At 35.0% G+C, this 12406-nt stretch overlaps 1 protein-coding gene across 1 annotated transcript in view; it reads right to left on the bottom strand.

Moving 5' to 3' along the window:
- Positions 1-12406, bottom strand: part of TENM1 (teneurin transmembrane protein 1) — a 413153-nt gene that overhangs the window by 196477 nt on the left and 204270 nt on the right. Inside the window, exons 11-13 of the mRNA XM_040266625.1 lie at positions 4688-4873; positions 3109-3132; positions 1132-1278 (exon numbers count right to left, since the gene is read on the bottom strand). Coding sequence (XP_040122559.1) covers positions 1132-1278; positions 3109-3132; positions 4688-4873 — 357 coding nt within the window. The remainder of the gene's footprint in view (positions 1-1131; positions 1279-3108; positions 3133-4687; positions 4874-12406) is intronic.

The following is a 12406-nucleotide window of genomic DNA, read 5'->3' as shown; positions in this document are numbered from 1 at the left end:
CCCAACAGCTAGAAGTACATAGCAGAGCTCATATTTGAATCCAGAAATTCTGACTTCAAAGCCCTGTGCTCTTAATGAGAAAGTTGCTTCTATTTAAAATTCATAAGGTCTTATAACTTTTCAAGGCAAACTGTTAGCTAGAACAATAAAAGAGGACACTTTTATGCCCAATTTTGTGCTTAAATGATTATTGTAACCTTATTGTTTTAAGCCCTACATGCTCAAATGACAAGGTATGTAATTGTCTAGGCACAAGTAGAAACCTTGAGGAGTTAAATTTAATAAACTACTTCATTTTAAGTTAATATACATAAATTAGAAATAATTTTTTCCTGTCAATTTCATGTTTTCTTGATTAGAAAGTAAGGATTTATTGTTTTAGGCTCATTCAGAAGTGATCTGGGTTGTTTTGAGGCTGATTGTACAATGTATTAGATGACTTTGTTTGCTAGACTAAAATAGAAGTGGTTACCCTGAGGCCTCAGAGCCACATATGGCTTTTTAAAACATGTGCAGCTCTTGAATTAAATATAAAATTTTTACTGTGAATTGTCTTGATGCCATGTCCTTTGAAAGATATAAAGTGCTACTAAAAGGTAAAGACACAAGAGGGAGCCCTAAATAACTAAGAATAAAGATAACTACCTCACAGTGTGGGTAGTGCAAGCTACATCAGCATCTGACAGTTTAGACGTTGGCACATGGATTTTATATAGCATAATATAATGCCATAGGTACGGGAGCTGGCATGGTTGTAACAATTAAGAAAAGAGAAACTGAAGTCATATAGCCTTGAATTGGAACCTTGGTTCTGGCACTTTTGAGCTGTGTGATCTTGGAAAAGTCACTTACCATTTCCACTCCAAGCATTAGTCTTTCCATTTAATAGGGAAAATATTACCTATACCTTATCGCATTATTGTGAACATGAAATGGCATATAATACATACAAAGAGTTTGGAGTATTGCCTGATTACAGTGAATATTCAATGAATTGAGATTCAAAACATAATATGACCTTATATTGTTTAAACCAAGGATTCCTAACTTGCCCTTTTGGCCAGATTGGTCATCACTGTGCTAGAGGCTGGGATATTCCTTTCTTCTATGAACATTTAATTAATGACTCACCTCCATCATTGTCCAAGTTATCTCCACAAAGCATTTCCATGACAACATTGCAGCCTGTCCCACTCCAACCCACCTGACACACACAGTGCCAACCATTTTGATCCAGGGTACATCGCCCATTTCCAAAGCAGAGCCCTGGGCAGCCATCTGAAAAGATAGCAGTGAGTAACAAATTCAGAGACATCAGAACGGGACTGGCCAACGATGATGTATCTGCCCACAGGGAAAAACTGAATCATCTGGTGAGATGTTGAGATGAGGTGTTAAATAAATGGAAGAGGGGCTTGCTTGCTTATACCACTTTCCCAGGGAACTTGTTATCCCTTACTCTGCTGTGCTTTTCCTTAGAGAGCCAATTAAACATTATTAATGCTAACCCCAATTCCCAACCTCTGATTCAGATAGGATAAAAACTATGATGGGGACAAGAAATGTGTTTTGTTTCTTTTCAAAAAAGGTATCTCCTCATTTCAATCAAAACTGGATGGATGATATTGTATCCAGTTATGCAAAAAAGGGGATAAGACAGTCATCTCTAGGAAGAGACACTTCTAACTACTGCCACTCTGTGCTGATTTTTCCCTAGCGATATGTTGCTTCAGGACTTAGGTATGTTGGTATACAATTCGGGTCATACCATTAATTGCCCATATGGTGCCTTAGAAATATGCTGCACTTGCTTTACATCATTTCAGCTTTTCTCATCGAGATTATTATTGATCTGAGAGCTAAGGATTGATTTTTTTTTTTTACTTATCTGGTATTTCTCTCAGAAACTAGCATAATAGTATACCTGTTGTCAGTGCTCAACAAATGGTGGAATTCACGCATGCCAAATTTAGGCTTTCAGAATTCTAGGGATAACTGAATAAATATAGTCAAGAGGAAATTTTTATGCTTAAATGACTTCTATCCATTGGTAACCCTAACCACAAACGCTGATGACACTCTCTGTTTAGACATTTAGTTTCTCAGGGATGACCTACGCTCTGTACCAGTGGTTCAGAGATAGGCTATCCCCAAGGACAACTCTGCATGTCCCAAGTGCTCACTGGGCAGATGAACAGAGAGAGAAATAAAGGCATATTGCTTCTGAAAATTTCCCCAGTAGCAATGCAGGACAAGGTCTAGATAGTCCAATGAATGCTCTTTTCATTTTCTCTGTTTGAAAGAAAATTCCAGAAGTATAAAAAGCAAAAGAATGCTGTTTTTAATCTGTAGAAGCAACCCAGTATTTCTTACAAATGGTTTTTCTAGCAACTATCAACAACAGAGGAAGAAAAAAAATGACAGATGGCTGTTAAAAAATATGAAAAGATTATATATATGTATATGTTCATCACAAAATAGTATAGGATGAACATGTATAAGATCAAGAAAGAGATTTATCTAGTTCCAGGCTCAGGCACATACAAAGGAAAAAGAGAAACTAGGAATAATTTGAATGGGACATTTTCAACCTTCTGAGGCTGAAGTAATGAAAGGCACCAGGGTATCTGACAGAAAAACTCTTGTAGTCTCTAGCAAATGCAGATCCCTAGGGGGATGGATGATGAGGTACTAACAGGGGAATAATTCTGCCCTTGAAAGGGTACACGGACATAAAGCTATATTGTTATGTTAAATAAAAAGTTCAGCTGTCTACCTAAACCTGGTTTATTTAATAATTACTTCTCTGTCAATATAAACAGACACACACACACACACACAACTCAACATAAAGACAAAGAAAAATAATTCTTAAAACTGCTTAATGATCTATTAAACTCTATGGCAAAAAAACACATTGATATTGGGAAAGCAAATTACTTTTAAGTCTATTATAGCATGAGCCTGGCAATATTACACTTAAGACTGCCAAAATTAAAAACAATAACACCACCACCACCACCAAAATCCACCAACAATTTCTTTCCCACGTGCATATTCTCTGTTTAAAATAATTTTCTCTTATAAAACTAGAGAGAACAAGCTTACCTCGGACAGCATCTAAGTAGTGAGCTAAAAGGGGGGAAAAGAGTGATGGAATGAATTTCTGGGAGACCAAAGCTATACAACAAGTACTAATGGTTTACCATCTGTTGCCTGGGAGGAGAAGAGAAAACTGTGAATATTGAAATGCCTGCAGCTCAAAAGTTGGTACACTGGCCTGCGTAGTTTGTGAATAATATTTTCTCTGGGAAAGATATTAATGGCTTTTCTGCAAGGAACTCTATTAGGCTTCCTAAAAAAGTGTCACATTTCATTAAAAGTATAAGAACTGCATTTTTATATTTCAGTAGTAACTTTCATGAGAGAGCACTAGCTTGAACTTCTTATTACTAGTATCTTTAGAAGGGGGTTCTGGAGTAGCCACTTTGGTAATCATCGCAATATTTGAATCCTCCTATGTGAAGGCAATAAACTTACTCTAGTGCAGGAATGTAATTACTTAAGCTGCATCTGAATCTCACCCCTCACCACCTTTTTAATGAATTTTAAATATTTTCCACATTCATAGAACAAGACTTACTGTAACTTTAGTAGTTTAACAGTTTATTAAAATTATGTTATATATATTATACATTATTTTGGAATGTTCCAACCATTATAACAAAATACTTTCATCTAGAAATGAAAGCTCTAGTATAGTCTAGTGGGGAAAAGAGCTCACAAACAATGAACTGGGTATCCAGAGGCTCACACTTGCTGTTGCCCTGTATGAATTTTCTGTGTGTTTATAGAATGACACTGGAACATTGTGTGACCCACTTTCCTTAGCTGAACAATGGGAATTGTACTTGTCCCTCTCTAAACATGGGAAACCTTTGTGGCAGATACATGTATGTGTCAAGGGCTATATTTTTTTTAAATTAAGTATTTTATAATTGAAACATTAATTAGTGTTTTTTATGGTGTGAAGACCATGTGATACATTAACTATGACATAGACTTTTTCATACCCACAGACTGTTCTCCCAGGCAATATCCTAAAAATTTGTAAAATTGGTGATGAGGGATGAGACAGCCTGGGTGCTTTGTTACAAAGTTTCTATACTACCCAATAAACAATTCAACACAGATGTTCTTTTGATGGTAGGTCAGGAGTGTCTGCCTTATGCATTAAAGATAGTCCTTAATGCTACTGAATGGCTGCTGATAAAGTAGTCCCATTTAATGAAATGGGACTTAGAGGCAATCTAAGTACTTTCAACCAAAACAATTCATACTTTTCAAAAGGAAAAATGGCCAGTGAATGCTACCTTTACAACAAAAGCACTTCTCTTATTAACTAATGACACTATTCTAATGTATCATCTTTCATTTGAGTAACTCAAAACACTTGAAAGCAGAAAATACAAAGAATACCAAAGTAATGAAAAAGAAAATGGCACAGAAGTAAATCAAATATTATGCTCAAAACAGGAAACCTCCTAGTTAAAGAAACTTTCAAACTTATGGCCAACCCTCCTACTTCTCTCCTCCCATTTCAAAGTCTACAAAAACCCTGGTGATTGATTTGTTGGACTGCTTTACTTTCTCAGTTAATGCAATGTACTTTGTTTCAAGTACTTACCAATTGTGCAGTGGTCGCCCTCCCATCCAGGGCTGCACTCACATTTTCCATCTTTGCACTGGCCATGCTCAGCACAGTGAGAATGACAGGAGCGTTCTTCACACGTTGGTCCAACCCAACCTTCTTCACACTGGCAAATTCCCCTTGAACAGACTCCATGGCTACCACACTCCATGGTACACAGCTCTGTGGGGAATTTAAAGAAGATATATTTACATATTTTATTACAACCAAAGTCTACTCTTGCAAAAACACATTACAATGACCAAAATCTCAGTCTATACCTATATTCAAAAGGTCACAAAGACTTCTAGCACGTGAGTGAATGTACAAAGAATTCTATTAAAAAAGGTAATTATGTCTCTATGTATAAAATAAACTCTAAATCATATTGCTTTTGAGGAGTCCAAAAAATGAAAATAGCATTCAAGGCTTAGAAATGAAGTCAGTAGCAAACAAATGTCAAGTGGTTTTCACTAAAAATTCTTTAGGACCACAGAAATTTTGTTGCAGAAATTTTTGTGATGCTATAAGAAATCACTGGGATGCCCCAGAGGGATGGTACAGGGAGGGAGGTGAGAAGGGGGTTCAGGATTTGGAACACGTGTACACCCGTAGCGGATACATGTTGATGTATGGCAAAACCAATACAATATTGTAAAGTAATTAGCCTCCAATTAAAATAAATAAATTTAAATTAAAAAATAGAAAAACAAAAAACGGAAACAACAACAAAAAAGAAATCACTGGGGAAAATACACATAGTAAAATAGTATCCTAACTTCATTCGGGAAGACAGGTTTTGCAATCAGAAAGGTGATAACTTTCTAATACAATTCATAATACACAAGAGGTAAAGCAGCAAATGATGGTAATCAATTGGTTTCCCTGATCATACTAACAATATTTGTACTTATTTTAAGTATTTAGAATGACTCTTGATTATTATACATCTTCTTATCTCAAAATGTCATTCAATATTTAGCCAATGTAATCAATATGTATTACCAGTTCTGTCCAGTTTCTCTCTTCTGTCTCATTGACTTATTTTTTGAGGCACACTGAATACTAATAAAATCATGACAGTAGAAAGCCAAAATAAAAGTTTGGTTAGACTGTTTCTTGATGAAACTCCCTTGTTGGAGGGGCAGAAAGGAGATAAAAGCCTGTCAAAAGGATGCCATAGGTTTGGGGTGAATGAAAAAGAGAACATTCTGGAATCCAAGTGAGTTTTATTACTATCTGGATCCATATATTCACTAATTCATTCACAAGTATTCTTTGAGGGTCAAGGCATGATAGAAAGAGCAATGGGCTTGGAAAAAGAATTCTTCTGCATAAAATCTGTGTACAGTTAGGCAAACAGTAACATGTTTTCTTAATCTCTGCTTGTGTAACTATACAATGGAAGTAATAATATTTATACATGACAGGGCCATTGGGCAATTTGAGATATATCTTGGAGGTAGAACCAATATGAATTCCTTAAGAGTGGATATAGGAAATGAAGGAAAAGGAAAACATACAAGTCTTGGCATAAACAAAGGGGTGGATAATGCTGCCACTAACAAAATGGGAAAAGATGAAAGATCAAACAAATTACTTTGAGATGACATAGAGATAGCCAAATGAAAATATCAATTAAGCAGTAAGATATATGAATTTGATAGGACCAAGCAAGAGATGTGAAACTGGCAACCATTAGCAAATAGGTGGTATTTAGCATTTATGCTGGAGAAGGCAATGGCATCCCACTCTAGTACTCTTGCCTGGAAAATCCCATGGACGGAGGAGCCTGGAAGGCTACCGTCCATGGGGTCGCTGAGGGTCGGACACGACTGAGCGACTTCATTTTCATTTTTCACTTTCTTGCATTGGAGAAGGAAATGGCAACCCACTCCAGTGTTCTTGCCTGGAGAATCCCAGGGACAGGGGAGCCTGGTGGGCTGCAGTCTATGGGGTCGCACAGAGTTGGACAGGACTGAAGTGACTTAGCAGCAGCAGCATTTAGGCTTGAGACATCATGATATCCTCTAAGGAATGAGTTCTTTGGGGTTCTATTATTTAAAGATAAAAGAGAAAAAAGAGGAACCATCAAAGCAGACTGGAAAGGAGAGGATAGTGAGTGATAGGAGGAAGTTCAGTAGATTGTGGTGTGGTAGTGGTGATGTAGTCACTAACTCATGTCCAATTCCTGCAACTCCATGGACTGTAGCCCACCAGGCTTCTCTGTCCATGGGATTTCCCAGGCAAGAATACTGGAGTGGGTGGCCAGTTCCTTCTTCAGTGGATCTACCCGACCCAGAGATTGAACTCACATTCCCTGCACTGCAGGTGAGTTCTTTACTGCTGAGCCACCAGGGAAGCAGCTAAAGCCAAAAGAGGACAATATTTTAAGAAAAAGGGGGTAGTTATGATTGGGATAGAGTAAGGGGATAAAGCAGGTAATTAAGTAGTTAACCCCACTAGGGGATTGTAAGTAAAGAAAAAAGTATAGGAGACCCTATTAATTTAACTCCATGAACTTAATGATCACTCAAGAAAGTAGGTTTGCTAAACCACAAAACCAACCAGGCTTGTTTAACAATAAAACTATGCACAGAAGCATGTGACATGCCCCCGAACAATAAAACAATGGTGGCGTGAGACCCACATCCTGCTTAGTGAACTCAATAAGTCAATGATTTCTAGATGACATGTTCCTCTGCATGCACTAAAAACAAAAATATAAGGAAAAGGTGACATTTACTAAAACCTGAGATGATTTACCATTTTTAGCTTAAGTTACCGCCTTTTTGCTCATTTCCATAGCACCATGATAGTCCTGGCTTGACTAGGTAGGGACAAGAATACTCCCTCACCAAACATGGAGGAGAAACTGATGATGGAAGTGTGATGTCTGTTCAAGAATGAGGAAGAAGGTAGTCTTCCCCCTCCATTTTTCTTTTGACTATAAAACTGTGGCCCACTAAGTTTTCAGGGCGAGGCACCCTCTTGTTGACCTACTTGCAAGCCTCACAAGGGTCCTAGACTAATAAATTACTCCTTAGATATCACTTTGCCTCTCACTGAATTCTTTCTGAGCTGAGACATAAAGAACTGGAGTTCCTTGGAGTGCCCAAAATGCCACCTAGAGATTTCAGTTACATGTGAAATATTGCTGAGAGGTCAATGGGCAGAGAAGTACCCATTAGATTTACCAATATGGAAATTGGTGGCAACTTTAGGAAGAGCTGTGTTGATAAAGTAGTAGTTGTAAAGCCAGGTTGGACTGGGTGGAAGAGTGAATAGAAAATTGTGTGTGGGATCACCAGATTGAGAGAAAATTCCAGGAACGAGAAAATACCAAAAAAAGGGGGACTTATCCTAAAAAATGGTAGCTCAAGTAGGTTAATGTTGAATTAGTGCCAACATTGTATATCTTGATTCTGAATCTCTGATTGATAATCTGAATTTTAAAATTTAGTTCTTGTAGTGAACTTGATATTGTAATTATATTCCCCTTAATGGCTTCCCTCGACACTAAAAGCTGAAATGAAAGGGCCTTTCTAAGATTAGGGAACTAAATAGGTCAAAGGCAATCAAACCAGAGCTGACTGAAGCAATTAGAGGCAAACATTTTGCATATATCACTTTATACAACTATAAATTTTAGACACAGAGGAGTATCATTATTCTGATGATTTCCTGAAAAGTAGTAGGACTGGATGAATAGCATCAGCAAAATGGCATACTAGGCTATCCTTAAACTACCTCAACATAAACCTTTAGAAATGTTAAATATAACATAATAATTTTTAAAATTGCCTTAGGTCATGAGAAAGAGAAATTCTCAAATGCCAATGCAAAGAAGATGCTAACATACAAACATGTAAGCATGTAAGTCAACCCTCTGGCAGCCTAGAGGGGTTATTATATCCAGTAATGACTAGGGGCTTGGGTATCTGTGTCCACAAAAGGAAAAGAGATGAGGTCTTTGGCCCATTTAAGATAGGGAGTTGGAGCGGAAACTTCTGCAGAAAGCAAGGACAACCCTTGAAAAACTGCAACCTCAATAGATGGGGATTAATAAACTATCCACTAGCCTAGAGAGATGGCAAGGAAGCATTGACTATATAATAATAATAATTATAAAGCTGGGGGATTAGAAAACAATAGTGAAATAAAATATTATCTTATCATATTAGGTGCAATGGAATCCCCTGTGTGCAATATTTCTAAAGCCTTATATTCTTCAGGAGTTAGGTAAGAGATACTTTGTCAAGTAGGCATATAAAAGTGGAAAAGAAGCTCTGTTTCTAGTGATTGTGACCTAAGTAATTTTTACTATTCTCTTCTGATAAGAACTAGAAAATCTAGATGAAATATATTTAAAATTTTGTTGAATATTACTAGAATTCACAAAAGAGTGAAGAATTACTGGGCCAACTTTCAGGAGAAAATGATAACCCAGAGAGGTGTCTGACATTTATAGATGTTTCTCTTCTAGAAATGTCTGTCAGTTCTGGTGGATGCAGCTGGAAGGCTCAAAGGTTGAGCAGAGCTTTTGTCAATCTTATGGGTACAGAAAAAATACTTGACTAGATAATGGCTAAAAAATTTGCAATACTGAAGCCAAATATATCAAGCCAAATATTGAAGCAAAAGTGAAGGAACAAAAAAGAGAAAAAGACAGATCCACAATTATAGTCAGAGAGTTTTATGATTCCTTTTCTCATTAACTGACAGAACAAGCAGATAACTCAGAAAGTATATGTAATATCTCAGAATATGACTAACAAACTTGATCTAGTTGATAATACAGAATACTGCATTAAATAACTACAACATACACAGAAATTTCAAGTACACAGAAAGCATTTACAAATATTGACCATAGGCTGGGTTGTAAAGCAAGTCTCAATGTATTTCTAAGTACTGAAATTATATATAACATGTTTTCTCCCTACTATGGAATTAAACTTGAAATCAGTAACAAAAGATAATTATAAAATCCACATAATTTAGAAATTAAGAAATAGTCTTCTGAATGAACTATAGAACAGAGAAGAAATCATCATGGAAATAAGGAAATATTTTGAAATGAATGAAAATGTCCTCAGTGGAGGACAGAGGAATCTGGTGTGCTGCAGTCCATGAGGTCACAAAGAATCAGAAATGATTTAGCAACAGAACAACAACAACAAATATGTAAAAATTTGTGTAATATAACTCAGTCCATATGTATAGGAAAATTTATAAGATAGAAAGGGGAGCCAGGTGAAAAAACAATGACCCAAGCATCCAGTTCAAAGAAATTAGATAAAGAAGAGCAAAGGAAACTCCAAGAGGGTATAAGGAAGAAGATAATAATTTTAAAAGCTAAAATTAAGTAAATAGGAATAAATATGTGATAGAAAGAATCAACAAAGCCAATATGTGATGATTTACATCAACTAATAAAATTGATTAACTCCTGATGGGGCTCATGAAGAAGAAAATACAGAAGGCCCAAATAACTAATATTGAGAATGGAAAAGATGACATTGTTGCAGATTGTTCAGACATAAAACATCATAAGAAGATAGCACAAATAACTTTTTGTCAATACATTTAAAACTGTCAGTGGAATGGACAAATTCCCAGAAAAGTCAAGCTTACAATAATGCACACAAGGAAAAAAAAAGGAAACTTAGTATTTTCTATAAAAACCTTAATAAACAATGAAAAATATCCCCCCACAAAAATTACAATCTCAGATAACTTCATTTGTAAATATACCAAAATTTTAAGGAAGAAAAATTGCCAATCTTGAATAAACTTTTCCAAAGAACAGGAAAAAAGAAAAGACTTCATAGTGTGTTTATGAGGTCAACATAACCTTGATGTAAAATTCTGACAATGATATTATAAGAAAAAATACAGGCTAATCTCACTCATAAATATGGATGTAAAGACTCTAAACAAAACATTAACACAGCAAAACTAGTATTACATAACAGGAAATCATATAATCACCCATTTGTATTTATTCTAGGAAAGCAAGATTGTTTTAAACTTTGAAAATCAATAATTGCAATTCATCATATATAGAGAGTAAAAGATGCAACTCATATGATCATCTTCAGAGATACATAATGAGTATTTCATAAAACACTGAACATTCGTTCATGATAAAAATAGCAAACTAAGACTAAAAGTAACTTTAACCAATAAAGATAAGCTACAAAAACCCCACAACAAAAACATTATTTATTTGTGAGATACTGAAATCTTTTTTTCTATTATTGACACTGAGCAAAGATGCCTATGATCATCACTTTTATACAACATAATTCTTGAGGTCCTAGCCAGTGCAATAATGTAAGAAAAGGAAAAAAAAAAGTATAAAAATTGAAAAGGAACAAACAATCATTATTCAAGGATAGTATGATTGTGTATATACAAACTATAAAAATAATCTGTATAAATAAATTATTAGAATTAATATGCTTAATAATAATTTTAACACAATATTTTTAAGACCTATACTGGAAAATTATTAAAATTTGTGAGATAAACTAGAGGAAAAACTGGATAAATGGAAAGCTATAACACGTTCATGAACAGAAAAACTCAAAACTAAAGATGTCGATCTCCCCCAAATTTTCCTGCAGATTCAATACACCACCAATCAACATCTCAGCAGTTGTATGTATGTGTTTGTACGTTTATGTGTATATTGATCAGTCAAAGAATGGAGTAGAATAAGATGAAAAGATGTACTTTAGCTGATAGGAAGACATTATAAAGCTATGTTAATTTAGACAGTGGGCATTGGTATAATGGCAAATAGACCAATCAGAGTAAATAGAGTCCTAAAACAGATCCATACATATAAAGAAACTTGATTTATGGTAAAGGTGGTACTGTAGGCAAATGAGAAATGACTACTATTTTAAATGGTTCTGGGAAACTGAATATCCTTTAAGAAAAATTTCATCTCTACTGAATGCTATATACAAAATCAATTCCAGATAAAATGTACGAAAAATAAACTGACAAAGCTTCTAGAATGCAACATTAAAAAACAATTTCATGATCTTTAGGGCACAAAATTTTTTTAAAAACTGTACGTAAAATGCTAACCATAAAGATAAAATATAAAATTGGATGATATCAAAATTAAGAACTTCTTTTAATCAAAATATAAACACATGCTGTCAGTGGTAGAATATATTCTACCACAGGTGTTTCCTATCTGGATAATTCACTGAGTTGTATGCCTAGGACTTTTGTCCTTTTCTGTATGTGTATTATGTTTTAATGAAATGTTAAGAAGTTAAAGATAATATGCAAAAGAACATAAACAGAATATATAATTTCCTAACCAGAAATAGAGGAATAAGAATGAAGATAACCTAGGTAATCACAGAAAAGACAGAAAAAGGGTAAAAGTCAATGAAAAAATAAATGATATAAATAGGAGACACAGAAGAAGATTATAGGATATAAATCCAAACATGTCAGTAATCCTAGTAAATAAAAACAAATTGAACTTGCAGTTTAAAAGACTGAGACTCTGGAACTGAGTGAAACAGAAAATCTAGTTTTGTTCTTTCTGTTAATAAGAGGGATGCTGAAACATACTAATACAGAAAAGTTATCAATAAGAGAAAAAATCATGGTAGTAAAGTATCAAGAAATTTGCGTAGCTACAATATTATCAGATGAAATAAATTTCAAGGTGTAAAGATCATT

Source organism: Oryx dammah, unplaced genomic scaffold (assembly GCF_014754425.2).
Source record: "Oryx dammah isolate SB20612 unplaced genomic scaffold, SCBI_Odam_1.1 HiC_scaffold_23, whole genome shotgun sequence".
Lineage (NCBI taxonomy): Eukaryota > Metazoa > Chordata > Mammalia > Artiodactyla > Bovidae > Oryx > Oryx dammah.
This window is presented reverse-complemented; position numbering and strand designations above follow the sequence as displayed.